The 24,894-nt window shown below is 40.9% G+C and overlaps 1 protein-coding gene across 5 annotated transcripts; it reads left to right on the forward strand.

Annotated features, from left to right (window-relative positions):
• Positions 1–684: 684 nt before the first annotated feature.
• LOC101902630 (vomeronasal type-1 receptor 3-like) lies at positions 685–19,493 on the forward strand. Of its 5 annotated transcripts, none has more exons than XM_059889533.1 (5): positions 8,012–8,320; positions 13,351–13,393; positions 17,547–17,626; positions 17,965–17,990; positions 18,567–19,493. In XM_059889533.1, exon 5 carries the CDS (start codon positions 18,612–18,614, stop codon positions 19,491–19,493), a length of 882 nt encoding a protein of 293 aa, XP_059745516.1. In that variant the 5' UTR covers positions 8,012–8,320; positions 13,351–13,393; positions 17,547–17,626; positions 17,965–17,990; positions 18,567–18,611. The 5 variants fall into 5 exon arrangements, 3 of the variants coding, with proteins under 3 accessions (XP_059745514.1, XP_059745516.1, XP_059745519.1); XR_003036352.2 differs by having other exon boundaries at positions 8,022–8,320; positions 19,211–19,282; XM_059889531.1 differs by lacking the exons at positions 8,012–8,320; positions 13,351–13,393 and adding an exon at positions 685–1,624.
• The last annotated feature ends 5,401 nt before the right edge of the window (positions 19,494–24,894 follow it).

Genomic DNA, 24,894 nt, shown 5'->3' on the forward strand with positions numbered 1-24,894 from the left:
TTTTTTTTTTCTGTATTTAAACAATAGATGTAACCAGAATTGCTATTTCGAGAGCTTTTGGAAATTTCTCAGACATGGACGCGCCTCTGGCGCTGAGAACACTGCTCCCCCTGAATGAGAAGCGCGGGTCTCCAGGGCCTGGGAAGCGCTTGGAAGACCGCAAGGCTTCTTGCAGCCTCAGGGGCCGCCCCAAGCATTTCGCGCCGCCCAAAGACCCTCGGAGTTCTGGCCAGGGGCTCTGCCCAAGGAGCCTCTCCTCCACTGGTCTCCTCCACTGTCCTCAGAAGCGTCCTCCCGCCACCCCCACAGGGTCTGGAAGGCCAGACGCACACCCACAGGGGTCCTCACCCCGTAGGGGTCCTCTCCCAGCAGCCCTCCGCATCTAGTCTGTAAAGGGGTAGGGTCTCCCATACCTGGAGACCTGTCCCTTCCACCGCACTGTGATCCGGGACCCCTATCGCACGTGTGCGCGCTCGGAAAACCGGTTGAGCCTTAGCCCCAGAGGCACACGTCACAAATCCCGATTCCCAGGAACTAGCGTCACCAGCCCGACCTCAGGCCGAATAAAACTTGTCAAGAACCCAGCAAGGGTGTCAGGGGTGAGGAGGGGACTCTAAAACGATCTATCCTTCCCGAGTGAGTGCCCGGTTGAGAGCGGCGGGAGGACTAAGACCCTCTCCGCAACCCCAACCAGGTTTCCGGGTCTTTGCTGCCCTCCCACCCCCCACCTCTGCCACGCACATACCTCTTGGGCACGGCTTTTCCCCTCTTCTGCACGGCGTACTGGCCCCCGGTGGACAGCATGGGGCCCGCAGGCGGCCTCGCAAAGCGGCGCGGGGCGGGGATGCCGCCCAGCGCCTGGAAGCTAGTTCGCCCCCCGGAGCCTGTCTGCTCCGGCTGGTTACTCCTGGGGGTCGCCAGCGTGGAGGTCTGGGCGCGCCCCTTCAGACTGAGCGCGCAGGACACGAGCGCTGAACCCGCGTGCGCCTTGGAAGGATCTGCACTCGCCAGTCCCAGGGCGGGAGACCGCGTTGCTGCGGGCGACTGGAAGGCTCTCCAGGGTCCCTCCTTAGTGCGGGAGACCGAGGGGCGTCCGCCGGGCTTGCAAGGGTTGGTCTCTGGCGAGAGATGAGGAAGCAGGCGCAGAAGTGGCGGGCTCCCCCGGGGGCTCTCTGTTCAGGCTTTCTCATACGAAAGCGTGCGCCACAGTCGCAGGTAGCAACTAACTCACTTTGACACCAGGCTAATTTGGAAACCGCGCGTCTATATGGACGAAGACATCCCCGGAAGGAGTAGGGAGAAGTCCTTGTCCCCGCGCGCGGCCCCTCCCCACGCGTGTCCTTGGATGAATAAGAATCCAGACCCCAGACTGACTCCCTTTTTCCGCAGCGTCGCGTCCAGAAACTGCGCTCTACGGGCAGCAGGTCGCCAAGGCGCAAACGCTGTACAGGAGCCCTTGGAACTCGGTGAGGTGTTGGAGATGGAGCGGGGCGGAGGGAAGCGCTGACAAGATCCCCCGGCCCTGCCCACCGACGCGCCCCGCAGCCAGTAGTTCAGCCGCCTGGAGAGCCCAGATCTGACCAAGGAAGCAGACGCGCAACACCGGGAAGCGAAGGCCCCAAGGGTGCGTAAGTCTGTGCCCAGGAGCCTTTGTACTTAATTCTGCTGGATCCGTCTATGTGTGTGAGGCTCTGGGTGTTTTTCGAAGCGAGGTATTGTATAAATACTGGAAATGCCTTGGGATCGTCCACACCCACCGGTGACGAGTGAGATGCGATTACCCCAGCGTGTGGTGTGTGTGTGGGGGGGCGGGGGGGCGCGCGCGCGCGAGAAAGCACACATGCATGCCTTCTGGAACCAGGGGTAGACTGTAGTGAATATGTCTCGTTTTCTGTTTACTCTGTAAACAGAAAAAAAAAAAAATAGATAATTCCCGGTATTTGTACCTTGTTCTCAATCTCAAGGAGAGAGAATTTAAGGTTTCACCAGCAGCTGTGATGGTTGGTGTAAGTGTGATGTAGATGCACTATCAGATTAAGCACATTTCCTTCTATTTATAGTTTCTCAAATCTTTTTCCTTTTTATCATAAATAGATGTGTAATTTTTACAGCGATATTTCTTTTCTTTTTAAAAGATTTTTTTTTGATGTGGGTCAGTTTTAAAGATTTTTTTGCTGTGGACCGTTTTTAAAGTTTTTATTGAATTTTTTACTATACTGTTTCTGTTTTGTTTTGGTTTTTTGCCCGGACGCACGTGGGATCTTAGTTGTGTGACCAGGGATCGAACCCCCACTCTCTGCACTGCAAGGTGAAATCTTAACCACTGGACCTCCAGGGAAGTCCCTACAGTGATATTTTTGCATTGAAATGCTATCATTTGTTTGTTCTATTGATATGGTTAATTGCTTAAGTTGATTTTTGAACACTGAACCAATTTACTTTTCGGGAATAAATCCATTTGATGGCAGTGTAGTATCCTTTATTGCTTTACGTTGTTAAATTTAATTTTTTAATATTTTGTTTAGGAATTACAGACTTGAGCTTCATTTTTGATATTCCCTTTCCATTAACGTCTTTGTAAAATTTTATTTCAAAGTTATGCCAGTCTTATACGCTGAGTTGTGATTGTTCCCATTTTTCATTTTCTCTGGAAGAATTAATGTGTTTTATTTCTACAATCCAGTCTGGATATCTCAGTGAGAAGCTGACCCAGGTGGGAGGGAGGCAGAACCTACCTGTAACAGAATTGAGGAATAGAGAGAGGGTCATCTGAAGGAAGCAAAGTCAGAATGTGTAGGACTTTAACTACCTGGCTCCTTTCCACACAAAAAAGACACAGTGTCCAGTCTGGAGGCCTGGGGAAACTTCCTGACTCTGTGTCCATGCGTGGCTGACTTCCCTCCTACACCAACCAGCACCAACCATCAGAACCGTGTGAACTCTGTCATTTGCCCATTCTGGCTCCTTTGTTATAATTGTGGGACCCAAATAATTGAGAGACCCAAATCTCAATTCTTGCTGCCTCCCCCTCAAAGTGTTCCCTATTTCAGAGCTGGAAGTTGCACTGAGTGTGGCTGATCATTTTTAGAAAATAAAGACAGGAATATTACCCAAGGCATTTTGGAGCCCAGCACAACCCAGATACCCAACTAGACAAGGACATAACAAGAAAAGAAAATTGCAGGCAGTATCTCTCATGAACATGGAACAAAAATCTCAACAAAATATTAGCAAATTCATACATGAAAAGAATGACATATAATCACTTTCCTGTTGTTCGAGCTTTGTAGTTTAGTTAACTGTTCTGAACCCCATGTTGAGTCACTCAGTCCTGGTCAACTCCTTGCAACCCTGTGGACTGTAACCCTCTAAGCTTCTCGATCCATGGGATTTTCCAGGGAAGAACACTGGAATGGGTTGCCATTTCCTTCTCCAGGGGATCTTTCTGACCCAGGGGTCAAACCCACATCTCCTGTGTCTCCTGCATCGGTAGGTGAATTCTTTACCATTGGGCAACCTGGGAAGCCTACTTTCCTCAAAACAACAACAACAACAACAACAAAAACTTTCCTGAGGACACTGCTCGGAGACCTGTTACAGTCCTTACTTTTCTCAGTAGTAGGGACAGGGTTTGGGCCTGCCCAACTCCACATGCCATCAGGAATGGCCACTGGACTAAAGTAGGCACAACACCTAAGGAGAAATAAGAAAAGCTTCTTAAGTGAAAAAAGAAAAAAAAATAGAGGAAAGACTAGAGATATCTTCAAAAAATTAGAGATACTAAGGGAACATTTCATGCAAAGATGGGCACAATTAAGGACAGAAATCATATGGACTTTATAGAAGCAGAAGATAGTAAGAAGAGGTGGCAGGAATACAGAGAGTTCAGTTCAGTTCAGTCACTCAGTCGTGTCCGACTCTTTGCGACCCCATGAACTGCAGCACACCAGGCCTCCCTGTCCATCACCAACTCCCAGATTCACTCAAACTCAAGTCCAACGAGTCAGTGATGCCATCCAGCCATCTCATCCTCTGTCATCCCCTTCTCCTCCTGCCCCCAATCCCTCAGAGCATCAGAGTCTTTTCCAATGAGTCAGCTCTTCACATGAGGTGGCCAAAGTATTGGAGTTTCTGCTTTAGCATCAGTCCTTCCAAAGAACACCCAGGACTGATCTCCTTTAGAATGGACTGGTTGGATCTCCTTGCAGTCCCAGGGACTCTCAAGAGTATTCTCCAACACCACAGTTCAAAAGCATCAATTCTTCGGCACTCAGCTTTCTTCACAGTCCAACTCTCACATCCATACATGACCACTGGAAAAACCATAGCCTTGACTAGACGGACCTTTGTTGGCAAAGTAATGTCTCTGCTTTTGAATAAGCTGTCTAGGCTGGTCATAACTTTCCTTCCAAGGAGTAAGCATCTTTTAATTTCATGGCTGCAATCACTATCTGCAGTGATTTTGGAGCCCAAGAAAATAAAGTCTGACACTGTTTCCACTGTTTCCTCATCTATTTCCCATGAAGTGATGGGACCAGATGCCATGATCTTCATTTTCTGAATGTTGAGTTTTAAGCCAACTTTTTCACTCTCCTCTTTCACTTTCATCAAGAGGCTTTTTAGTTCCTCTTCACTTTCTGCCATAAGGGTTGTGTCATCTGCATATCTGAGGTTATTGATTTTTCTCCCACCAATCTTGATTCCAGCTTGTGCTTCTTCTAGCCCAGCACTTCTCATGATGTACTCTGCATATAAGTTAAATAAGCAGGGTAACAATATACAGCCTTAACGTACTCCTTTTCCTATTTGGAACCAGTCTGTTGTTCCATGTCCAGTTCTAACTGTTGTTTCCTGACCTGCATATAGGTTTCTCAAAAGGCAAGTCAGGTGGTCTGGTATTCCCATCTCTTTCAGAATTTTCCACAGTTTATTATGATCCACACAGTCAAAGGCTTTGGCATAGTCAGTAAAGCAGAAATAGATGTTTTTCTGGAATGCTCTTCCTTTTTCCATGATCCAGCGGATATTGGCGATTTGGTCTCTGGTTCCTCTGCCTTTTCTAAAACCAGCTTGAACATCTGGAAGTTCACGGTGCACGTATTGCTGAAGCCTGGCTTGGAGAATTTTCAGCATTACTTTACTAGCGTGTGAGATGAGTGCAATTGTGCGGTAGTTTGAGCATTCTTTGGCATTGCCTTTCTTTGGGATTGCAATGACCTTTTCCAGTCCTGTGGCCACTGCTGAGTTTTCCAAATTTGCTGGCATATTGAATGCAGCACTTTCACAGCATCATCTTTCAGGATTTGAAACAGCTCGTATACTGTATATTCTCCATTGTATATTCTTGCCTCCTTTGTCAAAGATAAGGTGTCCATAGGTGTGTGGATTTATCTCTGGGCTTTCTATTTTTTTTCCATTGGTCTATATTTCTGTCTTTATGCCAGTATCATATTGTCTTGATGACTGTGGCTTTGTAGTAGAGCCTGAAGTCAGGCAGGTTGATTCCTCCAGGTCCATACTTCTTCCTCAAGATTGCTTTAAATATTCAAGGCTTTTTGTATTTCCATACAAATTATGAAATTATTTGTTCTAGTTCTGTGAAAAATACCGTTGGTAGCTTGATAGGGATTGCATTGAATCTATAGATTAGTTTGGGTAGTATACTCATTTACACTATATTGATTCTGTCGATCCATAGACACGGTATATTTCTCCATCTATTTGTGTACTCTTTGATTTCTTTCACCAGTGTTTTATAGTTTTATATATACAGGTCTTTTGTTTCTTTAGGTAGTTATATTCCTAAGTATTTTATTCTTTTCATTGCAATGGTGAATGGAATTGTCTCCTTAATATCTCTTTCTATATTCTCATTGTTAATACATAGGAATGCAAGGGATTTCTGTGTGTTGATTTTATATCCTGCAACTTTACTATATTCATTGATTAGCTCTAGCAATTTTCTGGTGGAGTCTTTCAGGTTTTCTATGTAGAGGATCATGTCATCTGCAAACAGTGAGAGTTTTACTTCTTCTTTTCCAATCTGGATTCCTTTTATTTCTTTTTCTGCTCTGATTGTTGTGGCCAAAACTTCCAAAACTATGTTGAATAGTAGTGGTGAGATTGGGCACCCTTGTCTTGTTCCTGACTTTAGGGAAAATGCTTTCAGTGGTTCCCTCTTCTTTGTTTATTTTGGCTTCCTCTGTGTGCTGGTCTCTTCAGTGTCTAATTTCTGCCCTGACACAAGGGTGGTCACTTTTTTAGGCTCACTTCTTCAGTCGTGCTGTGAGTAGGGAGGAACACTGCAAACAAATATCACTGGCATGTGTGGGGAGTGCTCGCAGTGTCTCGGCCACGCTGGGTTTGCCCCTGCTCATGGCGTGTGTGCTTTCCCAGTCTACACTGCTCAGGCTCTAGGTTGCTATACCAGGAACTGTCTGAGGTGGGCCCTGGATTGCATGCACTTCCCAGGTCTAAGCCGCTCAGGTTCAGGTTCTCAGGTACTCCACAAAGGTGCAGACTTGGTCGGGCCTGTGTTTTGTGCTCTTTCCAGGTCCGAGCAGCTCAGGTGACCAGGTGCTTGGTGAGTGTAGTTGTCCCCAGTTGGAGGCTGTGGCTTATCGCCTCCCCCATTCAAGCAGCTCAGTTTTCTGGGTGTACAATGGGTGCACCTTCTCAGTTGTGCTGTGTGTCTCTTCTGGGGAGATGATTTCTGGCTGCGACCCTCCCGGTGGGTGTCGACCATCCAGAATCCCAAGAAGTCTTGGTTAGCAATGAAGCCTGCTTGCAGTTTGGTATAGGATGCCTCTCTGGGGCCGTGATTGCCCCTTTCCGGCTCTGGCTGCCCTTGCCTGCCTGTCTCCAATGGGGGATGGGCCGGTCCACAGCCAGCTAGCTCTGCTCAGTCCTTTGTTCTGTGAGCGGGCCTGGTGGTGTCTTAGGTTAGGGCTTTTCGCTGGGATAACTATCCCACAGTCTGGGTTGCTATCTCAAGTTAGTTCCCTCAGATGGTCCTCTGGGCATTTAGGCCTGGTCCTTACCCTAAGCAATGCAGCCCGCACCTCCCTGTCCAGACTCCTCTTGCTAGTGGTGGATGCAAGCATCTGCACTGCTTCTCCGCTGGGAGTTGCCCTTAGGCACGTAATCTGTGGGTTTTAATTATTTATTTATTTTTCCTCCCAGGTATGTTGCCCTCTGAGGTTCCAAGGCTTGCCACAGACCCGCCAGTGGGAGTGTTTCCTGGTTTTTGGAAACTTCTCTTTTTTTTGACTCCCTTCCCAGGATGGATCTCTGTCCCTACCTCTTTTGTCTCTCTTTTTTATCTTTTACATTTTTTCCTACCTCCTTTCAAAGACAATGGGCTGTCTTTCTGGGTGCCTGGTGTCCTCTGCCAGCATTCAGAAGTTGTTTTGTGGAATTTGCTCAGCATTCAAATGTTCTTTTGATGAAAATCTGGGGGAGAAATTGGTCTCCCCGTCCTATTCCTCTGCCATCTTCTGAAAGGCCAAGTCTTAACCACTGAGCCCCCAGCTTTGCATCTTGATGGAAATGATGGGTACACTAATCTACACAGGTGACAAAATGATATGACTATACATACATATTACATCAATAAGAAATTTCGTATTATAATTATGAAAAATGCAACTTTGGGAAAGGTTAGTAGGATTTCTCTGGACTATTTTTACAACGTCCTGTGAATACATTTATTTAAAAATAAAAAGCTTATATTTTAAATGGAAATTTTTCATGGGTTTGAAACTGCATAAATCATATCACTGTTTTATACTGCAAATTCAAATAAAAATTAGTTTGGTCATTGAACAAGATAAAGCAATACATTTGCTTTATATGGAAATTTCAGAAACCTGAAATTCAGCTCTGACAGTCACCGCTCCAGCCTCAAGGATGATACATGGTGATCAGTGTAACACTGAATATTGAGATAATTTTTGTCAGCTGAGAGAATTAACTTACGATTATCTTCCTGGCATAGTTCTAGAACCCTGGGGAATAATTACCAAGCTTAGTCCAACTCAGGAACAATCTATTACCTCAGAAGGTAATTGCACACTTGAAAATGATGAATAATTAACAGGAGACACATGGCATCAGAGAGGGCAATTTAGGCTCCCCTGGACATGCTTGACTGAGTCTCTGTACATGTGGCCATTTCCACTTTGGATAACAAACAAGTTAGTGCCCAGTGGGAGATGAAATCACACAGCCCCTTCCCCATAACTCTGGCTGCCTGTCATTGCTTTTCAGCGCAGCACGTGTGAGTTAACCTGCCTGCACCGGGCCACTGAGACCGGCTTTGGTAAGGATGCTGGTGTGATTGGGGTCTCAGGGCTGCAAGGAGATACTCAGACTTCTCTAGAATCTCTGCTACTCATTCTGTTCTCCTCTTTCCAAATCTAAACTCATGCTCCCATCTCTTCAGTTCAGTTCAGTTGCTCAGTCGTGTCATCCCCCCATTTCAATTTCTTCTTTGTATTGGTTTTGTAAAAAAATATTTTATGGTATGATTACATTGTGGTTTTACTACATCAACTTTTAAAATTTCTTCAGTTTATTTTTGATTTCTATTCTATTAGTTATTCCCTTTTAACTGAATTCTTCTTTTCTCTTAAAATTTCTTCCTCAGCTTCTTTGGTCAATTCCATTTCTCTTCTTTAATTTTTGTTCATTAAAATAAAAACTCTTCTATGTAATTAAGATAACTATGTATACTTGATTATAAATCAAAATATGTCATCTATTGATCGGGTAACCTTTTTTGCCCATTTTCTTTTATTATTTTTTTCTTTGTCCTTTACACTTTGTGTGTCTTAACCCCTATTCTATTTTTATTCCTTGTCTCTTTTCTTGGTGGCATTTTCTCTTAAACTTTCATGCATTCATGTTTTAGAGTTTTTTTTTTAAGCATATATCCAGTGATTTTTCCTATCAATGAATATTTCAAGTCATTTTCTTCATTCTTCCTTTTATCTACTTCTGCAATGTATATCACTCTTTTTTCTTTCTGCTACTAATTATAGTATTTCTGCTGTTTCCACGATCTTCTCCACCATCATCTATTTTCAGAAGAGTATTTGTTGTTCTTTTGTTTCTCTTTCCATTGTCCTTTGGTTTATACTTAATTCTATTATCTTTTATCCAATAATTTTTGCTTATCCTAATACATCTGCACACCAGGATTTGCAGTTATGTTGTGGCAGATATCTTTCCCCTCCACTGCTGTTGTTGTTCAGTTGCTAAGTCATGCCTGACTCTCTGCGACCCCATGGACTGCTGCATGCCAGTTCCTCCTCCATAGGACTGGTTATTACATTCACTTTATATTAATTGTAACATGGTCAAATTTTAAAAATATTTTTGTTTGTATTTCTTTTTTTAAAACATTTGAGAAAAATGTATCTGGCCTAAACTCTTGAAGATATTCTCTACATTAATTCCAAAATATCTAATACATTTGTTTGTATAAAATAGATGTTAAATGCATTTTCTGATAAAATAATCACTTTATATCAGAAATATCTAAGGTCATTTGTAGAAAAGAACATCGTTTTTGTGAAAGACTCTTTTCCCACTTTACTTCCTCCATCATATATCAGGACTGGAAAATGTGTAGGTTGATTTCTAGGAATTCTACTGTGTTTCACAGGGACCTCCTGGACCAAAATCATTGTATTTAATGATTTAGCTTTGTAATGATTTATTTTGATATCTCCTAGAACAACTATTTACACAGTCTTCTTCATACAAATTTCTTTGACTATTCTTGACATTGTGTATATCATTCTATAGTTGGAAGTATCATTTTTCAGAAATAATTTGGATTCTGTAATATTTGTGTATTATTTCTGAACACTTGTCATCACCAACGTATTACAGCTTTGAGTCTTGAATATAAGGGACCTTAACATTTATTTAGGGCTTTAATATTTCTTAACAGAGTCATACTTTTTCTCTTAGTGCTCTCATGTCTTTTGTCTTTGTATTTACAGTTGCTTGATATTTCTATGCTATTTAGAGAATATCTCAACCTTAAACTTTATCTATAGAAATAGAGTTTGTTTCTGACATCAATAAATTTACTGCTTATTATATAGTGATACTTTTATCCACTTGTGAAGCTCTCTTACTTCTGTTTTTTTTAACCCTAGGTTCTTTGGACTTTATATACATAAAATAATGACATCTAATAGGGAAAATATGTTTCTTCCTTTCCCAAACGTATGCTAGTCGTTTTCTTGCCCTGTTTTGTGGATCATCTCCTCTGGTACAAAGATGATGAAAAACTACCCTGTTTTCTTCCTGCTCAGAAAGAGTAAGTTCACAGGGTTTAACCATTATACAGTATGATTATGGACCAAGGGTTATAATTACTTTTACTAGGTTAAGCAGTACAATGCTTATCCTTACGTTTCTACAAGCTGTTTTGCTTTTGAATGCATTTTGGATTTTACCAAGAAATTCTGATGCAAGTACTGGGACGGTCATACTTTAACTTGTAAACATAGTTATTTCATTGAGTAATTTCTGTTTAATATTAAGGTGAATTTGCTTTCTTGAGACAAAGCTAACTAATTTTTGGAAACTATCTTTTATACATTATTGGATTAATTAACTGATTTGTTCAGGATTCCATCTTCATGGATAATATTGATATGTCTTTTCATTTTTATGTATCATCAGACTTGTGTTTTATTTCAATGTTCAGTTCAGTTCAGTTCAGTTCAGTCGCTCAGTCATGTCCGACTCTTTGCGACCCCATGAATCGCAACACCCCAGGCCTGCCTGTCCATCACCAACTCCCGGAGTTCAATGTTATACCACTGCAATAAATGATTTTTAGAATTACTTGTACCGTGATGTTTTGATAGAATTCACTATGACATTTTCTGGTTCTAGCAGTTACTTGTGGCAAGGTTTCTGACAACCTCATTGTAAGGGCTGCTTCTTAAGAATTCAATTTAGGGCATAATCCATCAGAAGTCACTTTTTCGTCTGAAAAAGTGATTGAAAAGCATTTTTTAGAATTTTTTGTAGTAATGACTGGGAGGGTTTTGGGCTGTGTATGCGTGTGCATGTGTGTCTTAAAATATTCTTATTATACATTTATAGTGATATTTTCATCTATATTCAGTTTCTAGGACACCATTTGTTTTCCTTTATCACATCAATTCTATAATTCTGTTCTCTGTGACTTCTATTATGGTTAAAACATTCTAAAGAATGATAGTCTGTGTCTGCTGCTGCTGCTGCTGCTAAGTCGCTTCAGTCCTGTCCGACTCTGTGTGACCCCATAGACGGCAGCCCACCAGGCTCTGCCGTCCCGGGGATTCTCCAGGCAAGAACACTGGAGTGGGGTGCCATTTCCTTCTCCAATGCATGAAAGTGAAAAGGGAAAGTGAAGTCGCTCAGTCGTGTCCGACTCCTAGTGACGCCATGGACTGTAGTCCACCAGGCTCCTCCGTTCACGGGAGTTTCCAGGCAAGAGTACTGGAGTGGGGTGCCAGGGCCTTCTCCGAGTCTGTGTCTACCTAGAGCTAAATTCTTTCATTTCTTGAATTTCTTTTTAAACTGTGGTAAAGGTGGCTCGGATGGTAGAAAATCCGCCTGCAATGCGGGAGACCTGGGTTCGATCCCTGGGTTGGGAAGATCCCCTGGAGAAGGGAACAGCTACCCACTCTAGTATTCTGGCCTGGAGAATTCCATGGACAGAGGAGCCTGGCAGGCTGCACTCCCTGGGGTTGCAAAGAGTAGGACACAACTGAGCTACTTTTCACACCACATACACAAAATACACATAATTTCCCAGGTGGCTTAGTGGTAAAGAATCTTCCTGCCAATGCAGGAGATTCAGGAGAGGTGAATTTGATCCCTGTTTCAGGAAGATCCCTTGGAGTAAGAAATGGTAATCCATTCCAGTATTCTTGCCTGGAGAATTTCATGGGCAGAGGAGCCTGATGGGTGAGAGTCCATGGGATTGCAAAGAGTTGGATTTGACTGAGCATGCACACATGCAAGCAAAATACACACAACATGCAATTCACCTTTTGGACCTTTTTTAAGTCTGCAGTTGGGTGACCATATATACATTCACAATGGTAGATGATCGTCACCAGACTACTAAGTTCCAGAACTTTTCCATTGTTCCAAATGAAAACCTCAAGCCCGACAAAGCAGTCATTTCCCATTCCCTCTTCCCCACAGTCTCTGGCAACTGCTAATCTGCTCTCATGATGAACTTGCCTATTCTGGGTATTTCATGTCAATAAAATATGGGCCTTCTGTATCTGACTTCTTTTATTAGCATGTTTGCCAGATTCATCTATGTTGTAGCATGTATCAGTGTTTCATTCCTTTCAATAGCTAAAAACTGCATTTTGCTTATTCACTCCTCCATTGATGGGCCTTTAGACTATTTCTACCTTTTGGACATTGCAACTATATATACTACAAATATTTGTGTACAAGTTTTTGTTTGAATTCCTGTTTCTATCTATTTGAGGCTATGCATAGGAGTACTATTGCTGAATCATGTAGTACTTCTTTGTTTTATTTATGGAAGAACCAGTAAATTATTTCTTGTGAAGGCTGAAGCTCTTTAAATTCCCTCCAGCAATGCTTGGAGACTTCCAACTTCTCCACACACCTGTCATTATTTTCCTTCTTTTGAATTATTATAAACCTAATGGATTTGAATTGGCATCTCACTGGGGCTTTGATTTGCATTTCTCTAAAGAATAATAATATTGAGCACATTTTCATGTTCTTCTTGGTCATATGCCTATTATTTTGTGAGAAATGTCTGTTCAAGTTCTTTGCCCATATATTAGTTGGGTTATTTGGGTTTTTGTTATTGAGTCGTAACAGTTGTTTTTTTTTTTTCTTTTACATATTGCAGCTACTGCTGCTGCTGCTAAGACGCTTCAATCGTTTCCGACTCTGTGCTACCCCATAGACCACAGCCCACCAGGCTCCCTTGTCCCTGGGATTCTCCAGGCAAGAATACTGGAGTGGGGTGCCATTTCCTTCTCCAATGCATGAAAGTGAAAAGGGAAAGTGAAGTCGCTCAGTCGTGTCTGACTCTTAGCAACCCCATGGACTGCAGCCTACCAGGCTCTTCCATCCATGGGATTTTCCAGGCAAGAGTACTGGAGTGGGGTGCCATTGCCTTCTCCGTTATTGCAGCTACTAGACCCTTATCAGAGATATGATTTGCTCATACTTTCTCCCATTTCATGGGTAGTCCCTTCAGTTGCTTGATCATGTCCTTTGATGTATGAAATTTTTTAATTTATAAAGTCCCATTTTATATTTTGTTGTTTTGTGCTTTAGGTGCCACATTTAAGATACCACTGCCAAATTCAAGGACATGAAGGTTTGTCCTTTTTTTCTTCTAAGAGATTTATAGTTCTGAACTTTAGTTATATGATTTATTTGGGGTTGATTTTTGAATATGATGTGAAATAAAGGGCCAGCATACTCATTTGCATGCAGAAGTCCAACACTGGACACTGTTCTCTTCCGTACTGAATTTTCTTGTTAAAAATCATCTGGCCATTGATGTATGGGTATTTCTGGGTGTACTTTTCTATTCCATCCACTAATATCTCTGTCTTTATCCCAGTATCACACTGTTTTGATTACAGTCATTTGGTAGAAAACTTGAAAATCAGGAAATGTGAGCCCTCTAACTTTGTTCTTTAAGGTTGCTTTGGCAGTTTGATGTCCTTTGAAATGCCATAGGAATTCTAGGATTAGCTTTTCCATTTCTGCAAAATGGCTACTGGGGATTTGAAAAGGACAACATTGAACCTATAGATCACTTTGAGAGTAATGCCATTTTAACAATATTAAGTTTTCTAATTCACAGACATAGGATGTGTTTCCATTCATTTCTGTCTTCTTTAATACCTTGCTACTATATTTTTTAGATTTAGTGTATAAATCTTTTACCTCTTTCATTAAATGTTTTCCTAGATATTATATTCTTTCTAACACTATTGTAAATTTCATTTTCTTGGCTTTTTTTTTTGGATTGTTCATTGCTAGCATATAGAAATACAGCTGAATTTTGTGTGCTGATCTTGTATCTTACAACTTTGGTAAATTTATGTATTGGTTTAAAGTTTTTTTGTAGATCCTTTAGGATTTTCTATACATAGAATCATATCATCTATGAATAGAGCTAGCTTTACTTTTTCTTCCTAATATTGATGACATTTTTTTTCTTGACTAATTACTATGGCTAAAAATTATAGCTCAGCGTTGAACGGAAGTGGTGAAACAGGCATCCTTGTCTTGTGCCTGATTTGAGGAGAATGAAAGCTTCCAGTCTTTCACTATGTAGTATGGTGCTGTGCGTGTATGTTAGTCACTCAGCTGTGTCCGACTCTTTGCAACTCCATGGACTGTAGCCTGCCAGACTCCTCTGTCCATGCAATGTTCCAGGCAAGAATACTGGAGTGGGTTGCCGTTCCCTTCTCCAGGGGATCTTCCTGATCCAGGGATTGAACTACCTTTGGGTTTTTCATATATTGCCTTTTTCTTGTTGAGAAAGTTTTCCTCTTCCTGGATTATTGAGTGTTTTATTTTATTTTTTATCATGAAAGGATGCTGAATTTTTTTTCAAATGCCTTTGAAGCATCATTGAAATGGTGATGTAGATTTTCCCCTCATTCCATTAATGTGATATATTATATTGATTTATTTTCATACTTTGAATTACTCTAGCATTCCTAGGATAAATTCCACCTGATCGTAGTATGTTATTTTTGTAGTATGGTACTGGATTCAGTTTGCTCTGAACCTGTTCAAACTGTGATCACGCTGTACTTTCCACTCTGGAGTGGAAGTAGAATGGACAGACCAGCCAGACTCCATTCCAGATAGGCTACAACAGTAACAGGGGCAGCTTGCTATACGATAGGTATAGCCTGGATGGGTCCCTGGGTTATCTGGGCTGAAGGTTGAGGTGGAAGTAGTTCGATAACAGTGACAGGGAGGCATTCTTACATCACTTTTTGAAGTCTTCTTCATCTTGCTAGATGTCATGTGTGAAAATAACCAACACTCTCTGTTGCCATTCAGCCACAGATGTTCTAAACAGAGACAAAATCCTCTAAGATAATGAACTTCAGACCCAAGCTATTTAAGATACAGTAAGAACTTCTGGTTTCTGTTCAGAGTCCATGCCTAAGCATCCACCAAATACAATCCAAGAGCAGAGGAAATTAAAATAAAGCAAATATAAGCAAGTAAATAATAAAGATTAGAGCAGACATCAATGAATTTAAAACAGGAAAACAAAAGAGAAAAATCAAAATCAAGAAAATTAATATTCTTCTAGACAGCTTGACCAAGAAAGAAAGAGAAGACACAAATAATATTAGAGGAATGACAGAAAGAGAATATAGCTAATGATTCCCAAAACACTTAAATACTCGTAAGGGAATTCCATGAGCTGCCCTGGTGGCTCAGCAGTAAAGAATCTGTTTGCGATAAAGGAGTTGAAGAAGACATGGGTTCGACTCCTGGGTCAGGAAGACCCCCTGGAGGAGGGCATGACAGCACACTCCAGTATTCTTGTTTTCCTGGAGAATCCCATGGACAGAGGAGCCTGGTGTGCCGCAGTCCATAATGTTGCAAAGAGTCAGACACAACTGGAGTGACTTAGCATGCACACACAAGGGAATACTACAATCAGCTCTAAGCCTGCAAATTTGATAATTTGCCTGAAATAGACTAGTTCCTTTAAAGACAAACCACCAGTAGTTACTCCAGAGGAGAAGGGGGTGACAGAGGATGAGTTGGTTGGATGGCATCACTGACTCAATGGACAGGATTTGAAAACTCTGGGGGATAGTGTAGAACATGGAAGCCTGATCTGCTGCAGTCCATAGGGTTGTAGGGAGTTGGACATAACTTAGCAACTGTACTAGAACAACAACAGCAGATCTAGATACCCTGAATAGCCCTAGACCTACTAAAGCAATCCAGATCCAGCTGGTTTCAGTAGCAGATACTACCAAATGGTTATAGAATAATACCAAGTCTATACAAGCTCTTCCACAGAATGTAAGGGAAAGGAACACTTCCCAAATGAGTTTAAGATTTCTTTTATTCTCATGTCAAAACTAGACCAGAAAACAACAGATCACTATCACTCATGAAAACAGACACAAGATTTTGTGTCCAAACTAAATATTAGCAAATAGAATCCAGCAGTACATAAAAAGTGGAAAAAACCATCATAATGAAATTGGAATCACTCCAGAATTGAAAGGTTGGTCTGAATTTCAATCAAGGCAAATCACTTACTAACATACAAAATAAGGAAACTTAAATGACTATCCAGATGCAGAAAATATTTGACAAAATTCAAAGCCCATTCATTTAAAAAGCTGTTTGTCAACTAGGAATGGAAGGAAACTCCCTTAGTTCAATAAAGGTTAGCTAGGAAAGTGTACAGCTAACATTGTATTTAATGGTGAGTGATGGGAGTTTTCCTCCTACCATGATTTTTAAAATACTGACTTAAACTTTGCATTTTGAGATAATTATATATTCCCATGTAGGTATTAGAAATTAGACAGATCCCCTGTACCCTGTACTCAATTTTTTCAATAACACCTCACAAAACTGCAGTGCAATATCACAAGCGGATGCTGACATAGATATAGTCGTATAACAGATGTGGGGATTTAGTCGTGTCCAACTCTCCATGGGATTTTCCAGGCAGTATTACTGGAGTGGGTTGCCATTTCCTTCTCCAGGGGATCTTCCCAACCCAGGGCTCAAACCTGGGTCTCCTGCATTGCAGGCAGATTCTTTACCAACAGAGCCATCAGAGCAAGATACAGAGCATCCCGTCTAAACAAGGATCCCTCATGATGTCCTTTATAGCCACACCATCTCTCCTTTCAGCATTTCCTGTACTTAACCCCTAGCAACCACCAATCTGTTCTCTATTTCTGTATTTTGTCATGCAAAAGTGTCATATATAAATATAATCATAGAGTGTGTAGCCTTTCAGATTGGTTTGTTCACCCAACATTTTCCCCTGGATTCATACAGTTACTATACTTATCAATAGTTTGCTTCTTAACTTTCTGAAAAGTGTCCCATTGTATGAGTGTATTGCAGTTTGTTTAAACCGTTCATCTGTTGAAATAAAGATGTCTAGGTTTCCAATTTGTGACTATTATGAATGACACTGCTATTAACACTAGAGTACAGGTTTTGTGTGAAAGTAAGTTTTCATTTCTCAGAAATAAATTCCCAGGAGTGCTGTTGCTGAGTTATATGGAAATTGCATGGCAAGCTTTTTTGTTTTTTGTTTTTTTGAAGAAGAAGCTTCCAAACTCTTTTCCAGTGTGACTGTGATTTTATATTCCAACTAGTTATACATGAGTGGTATGAGAGGTATGTTTTCCCACACACTTGTCACTTTTAAAATTTCAGTTATTCCAATGGGTGGATAGTTGTAATAAGTCTGACTCTATCTTTTGGATGCTGTTGTCAACTTTTAGGCTGCCTGCTCACCCTTCCCCCATGACTCACGCCTGTGCAAATTGACAAGGAATTCCAAGTGCTCCTGCTTTTGCCTTAGGTAAGAGATAAAGGACGCAACCCCCTGCTGGCAGGTGTGCAACTTCATCCAGACCACACTCCATCAGGATAAAAAAAAAAAAAAAAAAAAACACCCAATCTCCTTTATATTCATTTTTCTATCCATTTTCGCATCATCTTGGGAGGCTTGTCCTGCTTTTCCCAGACAGAACCTCATGCTGTGAATAATAAGCCTCCTCTTATCCCTTGGTCTGCCATCAGTCTCCACTTATGATATAAGGAAATAGTCAAATAGAAGCCTAAGGGAGTCGTGAGACACTGCAGGACACAGCACTTACTGTGCGGTGAGATGGGTGATTCTAAATTTTTCTGTTTCAGCAAAGCAGTGGATCCCATTGCATCAGGTAAGAGATTTAGAATGTGATGGAGGTAATCTCTAATGTGGCTGTTGATTTTGAGTTCGATCATAATATCTACTTTAATTTTTCTTGGACTAGTCAAACTTATAACAAACATGACAATAAAATATAACTAGTGTTAGATATGTTTCATTTGGCAGAATTTTTGTGTGACATTTATATATGCTTCAATAACGATTATTTGTAAATGAGCTATATAATACAATAAGCATTTGGGAAGATATTATTGTATAGATGCTACTGGTTTTTCATATGCGTAGAATGATATGAATATTAGATTATGTAGATTAAGAGTTACAATTTTAAATTAAACTGTCTCTTGATGTATACAATCAGCAGAACATTTCTAAGAGAAATTGACTGGAATAAATGGTGAATACATATGATACTTTCTGTCTTCATAAACATTAAATTCCGCTGTTTACAAATCCTGATGGTCCCTTAAGAGATCTGATGTAGCTGAACACTTACTCATTGCAGGAAGGCTTCTGGAAGCTTGATACATTCACAATCACAATTATTTTGAATCTTTATGTTCATAATCAAAGTATTTACCTGTAGGATGTGCTGGCCTTGGTTTGAAGATCTAAGAGAGACTGAAAGACAATGATTTCCAGTGACAAGATTTTTGGGATCTTCTTCTTTTTTCAAATTTGCTTTGGGCTCATGGGGAATTCCTTGTTATTTATTTTGTATATGTACATCTTTTTAATTCTCCCCCATAAGAAGAAGCCCACAGATGTGATTCTTGCCCACTTAACTTTCGCTAACACCCTGACGCTTGTATTCAGAGGGGTTCCAAATACACTGTTGTCCTTTGGAATTAGTCCTGAGATGGGTGATACTGGATGTAAAGCAGTGGTTTACATCCAGAGAGTTGCTCGAAGTATTTCCCTGTACACAACCTCTCTCCAGAGTACGTTTCAGGTTGTGACAATTACTCTGAGTAATAGTAAGTGGGTTTGGCTCAAAATAAAAATGTCGACATTTATTCAACCCTCTTTGCTTTTTTCCTGGATCATCAACATGGTCATTTACTCTGAGATCATCTTAAGAAACGTGGCCAACAGGAATATCACTGATGCTAGATCTGGGTATTATGCTGCTTATTGTAAAACTGACGTACCTCATCACCACATAGCAGCAACATTTCTAAGTGCAATATCCACTCGAGATTTGTTCCTTCTCTCTCTCATGACGTGTAGTAGTATCTACATGGTGACTATTCTCTTCAGACATCGCAAAACAGCTGAGCATGTTCGAAGTACCATCCAGTCTTCACAAGGCTCTCCTGAAATTAAAGCTACTAAACTTATTCTCATGCTGGTGAGTTGTTTTGTTTTCTTTTACTGGACCAACACCGTTCTTACTCTTTATTTCTTTTTTGTGAGCGGGAACAAGTGGCAACTTGAGAGCTTTGGTAACTATGTTGCATCATGTTACCCGAGCATCTGTCCTTTCTTACTGATTAAATATGAAAAAGAATAAATTACATCAAAACAAAGATCAGAATTTTCTCTTTCTAAATTAAATGATCATATGACCACTCCGTAGTATTCTGCACCACTGGAGTAATGTGCACGAGTACAGAGTAACCTTGTTTTTCAATGCCTTGAATTAAAGCAGGTTAGCTCCCACTGAATTGAGCTAAAAAGGTTTAGATTATGATGTCATGTATATAAGATATAAAACTTTATAAAACAGTAACATATGGAATGTAGAATGTTTTGTAACATAGGAAACATTATTAAATCATAAAAATACAGAAATTGATAATTTCATAAAGAAACACTGGTTACTTTTGAGTGTAAGCTAACCCCAACACTAAGGTATGAAATATATGTTATGGTATAATATAAGCTATGATATAATCTGTGCTTTATACTTTGGTATGTTAGAAACATTTCATATTTAGTTATAAAAATAGATAAAAGTCTTCACATTGGCATATCAGTTCAGAAATGTCTTCAAGTTTTACAATAATTACTTACCTACATTTAAGATACAGTAGGAATAGAGAGATAAAACAACATCTCACAACACCTAAGAGATTTGTTTTGGTCCTGAGGACTGTTGAGCATACAAGTGAACTTAGGCTCTGAACTGCAGATTAAAAAATAAAGGGGGCCAAAATTAAGTTCCCAAGATTTAGGTACCTCCTGAAGGTAAAGACAAATGGGAGAGCTTCTCACAGTTATCTAAACAGTTGCTCTAAAGGGCTACACGTTCAGCAGACAGCACAGCAGAAATGTTCACATAAGTAGATGGTTTGGGTTTTGAGTTAGGGGCTCAGCTTTGGGTTTGGGTTAGGGTCTGGCACTAGGGTTAAAATTCAGATTGCAGTTTGGCTTTGGGTTGAAGTTAGGTTTAGAGTTAGGATTAGGGTTACGATTAAGCATCAGGTAGGGCTTTGTGGTAGGGCTCTGGCTTGTATTTGGGTTGAGGTTGGGGTTAAGGTACAGATGGGGCTGTAATAGTGGTTACAGCTTTACTGCTTGTGCTTTCAGTTTCAACTAAGGATTCTTTGCAAAATTGTTATCATGAATATTTACCCCTGTTTTCTTGTATAGCTTTCATGTTTTTGCTCCTATATTTAGATCTGTGAGATATTTTATATGTATTACTCTTTGTAAGTGATTTAAAATAAAGTGCTCACTTTTTTCTTTTCTCTTTTGTTTTTCTTTCCTTTCCATTCCTTCCCTTTCCTCTTCCCTTCCTCCTATTTCTCTCCTTCCTTCCTTCCTCCCTCCTTCTTTTTCTTGGTTGGTGAGTTGCTATCAATCTGTACCAGCATCCATGTTTAATTACTCTCTGCTATTCTTGTTGAAGTGTTTTGGTGCTTTGTGAAAAACTGTCCAGCATAGATAGATATGTGTGTGTACTTTTGTACTCTCAAGTCCATTCCATCAGTAAGTCTTCTATTTTCTGCCGTGCACACTGTCTTGACTACTGTCCCTTTGTAGTACATCTTCATACTGGAAAATACCAATCTTCCTACTTCATTTCTCTTTTTTCATGTTTGGCAATTCTAGTCCTTTGTATTTGCACATGAATTATACAGTCAGGTTGTCGATTTTGACAAAGAATTATTTGGGGATTTTGATAGGATGATGTAAATATGGAAGTATGTTTGGGGATTATTGCCATCTCAGCATATTAAGCATTCTGATATATGAACATTGAACATGGTTTCCATATATTTACATACTTAATTTCTTTCAGCACAGTTTTGTGGTTCTAAGAGTATAGTTTTTGCTCCTTTTGGAAATTTATTTCTAAGCACTTAATTCTTTTTTGATGCTATCATGAATGGAATTAAAAAAAATTATTTATCAATAAAACAGCAGAAAACAATGAACAAGAATTTGGTCTCTTGGCTCTGCTGGATTCAGTCAGTTAATTACCAAGGACTGAAACATCCTATTGAGAAAAGGAGCCATAGTTTCTGTTTGTGATCCAATAGCCCAGGTATACCATGGTGAAACCACACCAGTCCTATTTAATCCTGTCAAGGCAGGGTCCTGGCAAGAGTATAAAGCAATTATTTGGATTTATTTTCACTTCAGATGAAGTGAAACTGTTGCTTTCTTTTTTTTTAATTTTTATTTTTTTTTGGTTTGAATGAATTGCTTAAAAAATAAATACTCTTTCTATGAAAAAAAATTATTTTATGATTTTTCTTTGCAAGTTGTCTTTGTCTGCTTGGGCCATCATAACAAAGTACTGCAGAGTGGGCCACTTTAACAACATAAATTTTTATTTTCTCACAATTCTGGAGGTTGGAAAGTCCAAGATTAAGGTTCTGACAGAGTTCAGTTCCTGGTGAGATTTCTCTTCCTGGCTTGCAGATGGCCATTCTCTCACTGTGCACTAAACATTTTAAAGTGAGAGAGACAGGGTCTCTAGCATCTATTTCTGTTTTATAATGACAGCAATTCTATTCATATCAGGTCAGAGTTCCACTCTTATGATCTCATTAATCTCAGTCACTTCACAAATCATCCTATTTGCTTGATAGTATATTTGGAAATTAGGGAGTTGATATATGATTTTGGGGCAACACAATCCATTTCAGAGCACAGAAAAAAAAAATAAAGCTTTTTATTCTGCCACCTTGGTGAACTCATTTCTTAGTCCTTTTTTTTGTGTGTGTGTGTGGATTCCTTTGGATTTTCAATATGTAAGATCATGTCATCTGTGAATAAACATTTTCTGTTTCCTTTTCCAATCTGTGGTCCTTTTATTTAACTTTCTTACCTAATTGCTCCGATTAGGGTCTTCAGTGCAGTACTGAGAGAACTGGCAAGTGTGAACATTCTTGTCTTGTCTCTGATCTCAGGGGCACAGCATCCATTCATTTGCCATTAGGTATGATGTTAGCTGTGGGTTTTTTGTAGATGCCCTTGATCAGTTTGAGGAAGTTCCTTCTCCCTAGTCTGTTGAGTATTTTATCAGGTACTAGGTGAGAGGGCTGGAAAGGCAATGGCTAAGAAGAGCTACAAATCCTGGCCAATGATGCAGTGAGCTCCTTGCTGTATATTGAAGCAGATGATGTGAAAAGAAGACTAATAATGCTGACCTTTACTGATCTCTTATCATGTGCTCAGCACTCTCCTAAGTGCTTTACATGCTTCACTCATTCAATCATCACAGCCATCTGAAGTTGTTCAAGTGCAGTTATTAGCCTTCTTTCTCAGAAGAGGAAACCAAGGCTCACAAACATTGACTCCTGTATCTGGTTGGTAGAGCTGGGCTTCAGATGGACTTCAGAATCTGAGCAATACATCACCCCCTGAACCAGCTTGAAGGAGGGGAAGGGCTGGGGTAAGAGTGCTGCAGAGGAGGTGGCTGTGGTCAGAGGGGATGTAATCAACGAGTGTTCATGCCCAAAGCAACGTCTTAGGTGATTGGGATGAATCAGTGACCGAATTAGGCTAAGTCTATCTGAGCCAACGTTCAAACAATGGGAGACAGACAGCAAACCACAGCTACAGCAGGTGACATCTATAGTTACACTAGAATATGCATAAATACTACGTGGTAAGGTGGAAGGTAGGAATGCAGAGGACAGGGAGGGGCAGGAGTGTCAGTGCTAGTTCATGTTGAAAAGCTACATTTACACTAGTTAGTTGCTCAGTTGTGTCCGACTCTTTGAGATCCCATGGACTGTAGCCCACCAGACTCCTCTGTCCATGGAATTCTCCAGGCAAGAATACTGGAGTGGGTAGCCATGCCTTTCTCCAGGGGATCTTCCCAACCCAGGGATCAAACCTGGGTCTCCTGCATTGCAGGCAGATTCTTTACCAACTGAGCCACCAGGAAAGCCATTTACATTTACACTAAGGGAGTGAATAATCATGATGGTGTGATCACTCACCTAGAGACAGACAGCCTGGAATGCGAAGTCAAGTAGGCATTAAGAAGCATCACTACAAACAAAGCTAGTGGAGGTGATGGAATTCCAGTTGAGCTATTTCAAATCCTGAAAGATGATGCTGTGAAAGTGCTGCACTCAATATGCCAGCAAATTTGGAAAACTCAGCAGTGGCCACAGGAGTGGAAAAGGTCAGTTTTCATTCCAATCCTAAAGAAAGGCAATGTCAAAGAGTGCTCAAACTACTGCACAATTGCACTCATCTCACACGCTAGTAAAGTAATGCTCCAAATTCTCCAAGCCAGGCTTCAGCAATACATGAACCGTGAACTTCCAGTTGTTCAAGCTGGTTTTAGAAAAGGCAGAGAAACCAGAGATCAAATTGCCGACATCTGCTGGATCATTGAAAAAGCAAGAGAGTTTAAGAAAAACATCTATTTCTGCTTTATTGACTATGCCAAGCCTTTGACTGTGTGGATCACAATCAACTGTGGAAAATTCTGAAAGAGATGGGAATACCAGACCACCTGACCTGCCTCTTGAGAAACCTATATGCAGGTCAGGAAGCAGCAGTTAGAACTGGACATGGGACAACAGACTGGTTCCAAATAGGAAAAGGAGAACGTCAAGGCTGTATATTGTCACCCTGCTTATTTAACTTCTGTGCAGAGTACATCATGAGAAACGCTGGGATGGAGGAAGCACAAGCTGGAATCAAGATTGCTGGGAGAAATATCAATAACCTCAGATATGCAGATGACACCACCCTTATGGCACAAAGTGAAGAGGAACTAAAGAGCCTCTTGATGAAAGTGAAAGAGGAGAGTGAAAAAGTTGGCTTAAAACTCAATATTCAGAAAACGAATATCATGGCATCCGGTCCCATCACTTCATTGGAAATTGATGGGGAAACAGTGGAAACAGTGTCAGATTTTACTTTTTGGGGCTCCAAAATCACTGCAGATGGTGACTGCAGCCATGAAGTTAACATACGCTTACTCTTTGGAAGGAAAGTTATGACCAACCTAGAGAGCATATTGAAAAGCAGAGACATTACTTTGCCCACAAAGGTCCGTCTATTCAAGGCTATGGTTTTTCCAGTGGTCATGTATGGATGTGAGAGTTGGACTGTGAAGAAAGCTGAATGCCGAAAAATTGATGGTTTTGAACTGTGGTGTTGGAGAAGACTCTTGAGAGTCCCTTGGACTGCAAGGAGATCCAACCAGTCCATCCCGAAGGAGACCAGTCCTGGATGTTCATTGGAAGGACTGATGCTGAGGCTGAAACTCCAATACTTTGGCCACCTCATGCGAAGAGTTGACTCATTGGAAAAGACCCTGATGCTGGGAGGGATTGGGGGCAGGAGGAGAAAGGGATGACAGAGGATGAGATGGCTGGATGGATGCACATGAGTTTGGGTGAACTCTGGAGGTTGGTGATGGACAGGGAGGCCTGGTGTGCTGTGATTCATGGGATCGCAAAGAGTTGGATAGAACTGAGCGACTGAAATGAACT

This window comes from Bos taurus, chromosome 1 (genome assembly GCF_002263795.3).
Source record: "Bos taurus isolate L1 Dominette 01449 registration number 42190680 breed Hereford chromosome 1, ARS-UCD2.0, whole genome shotgun sequence".
NCBI lineage: Eukaryota > Metazoa > Chordata > Mammalia > Artiodactyla > Bovidae > Bos > Bos taurus.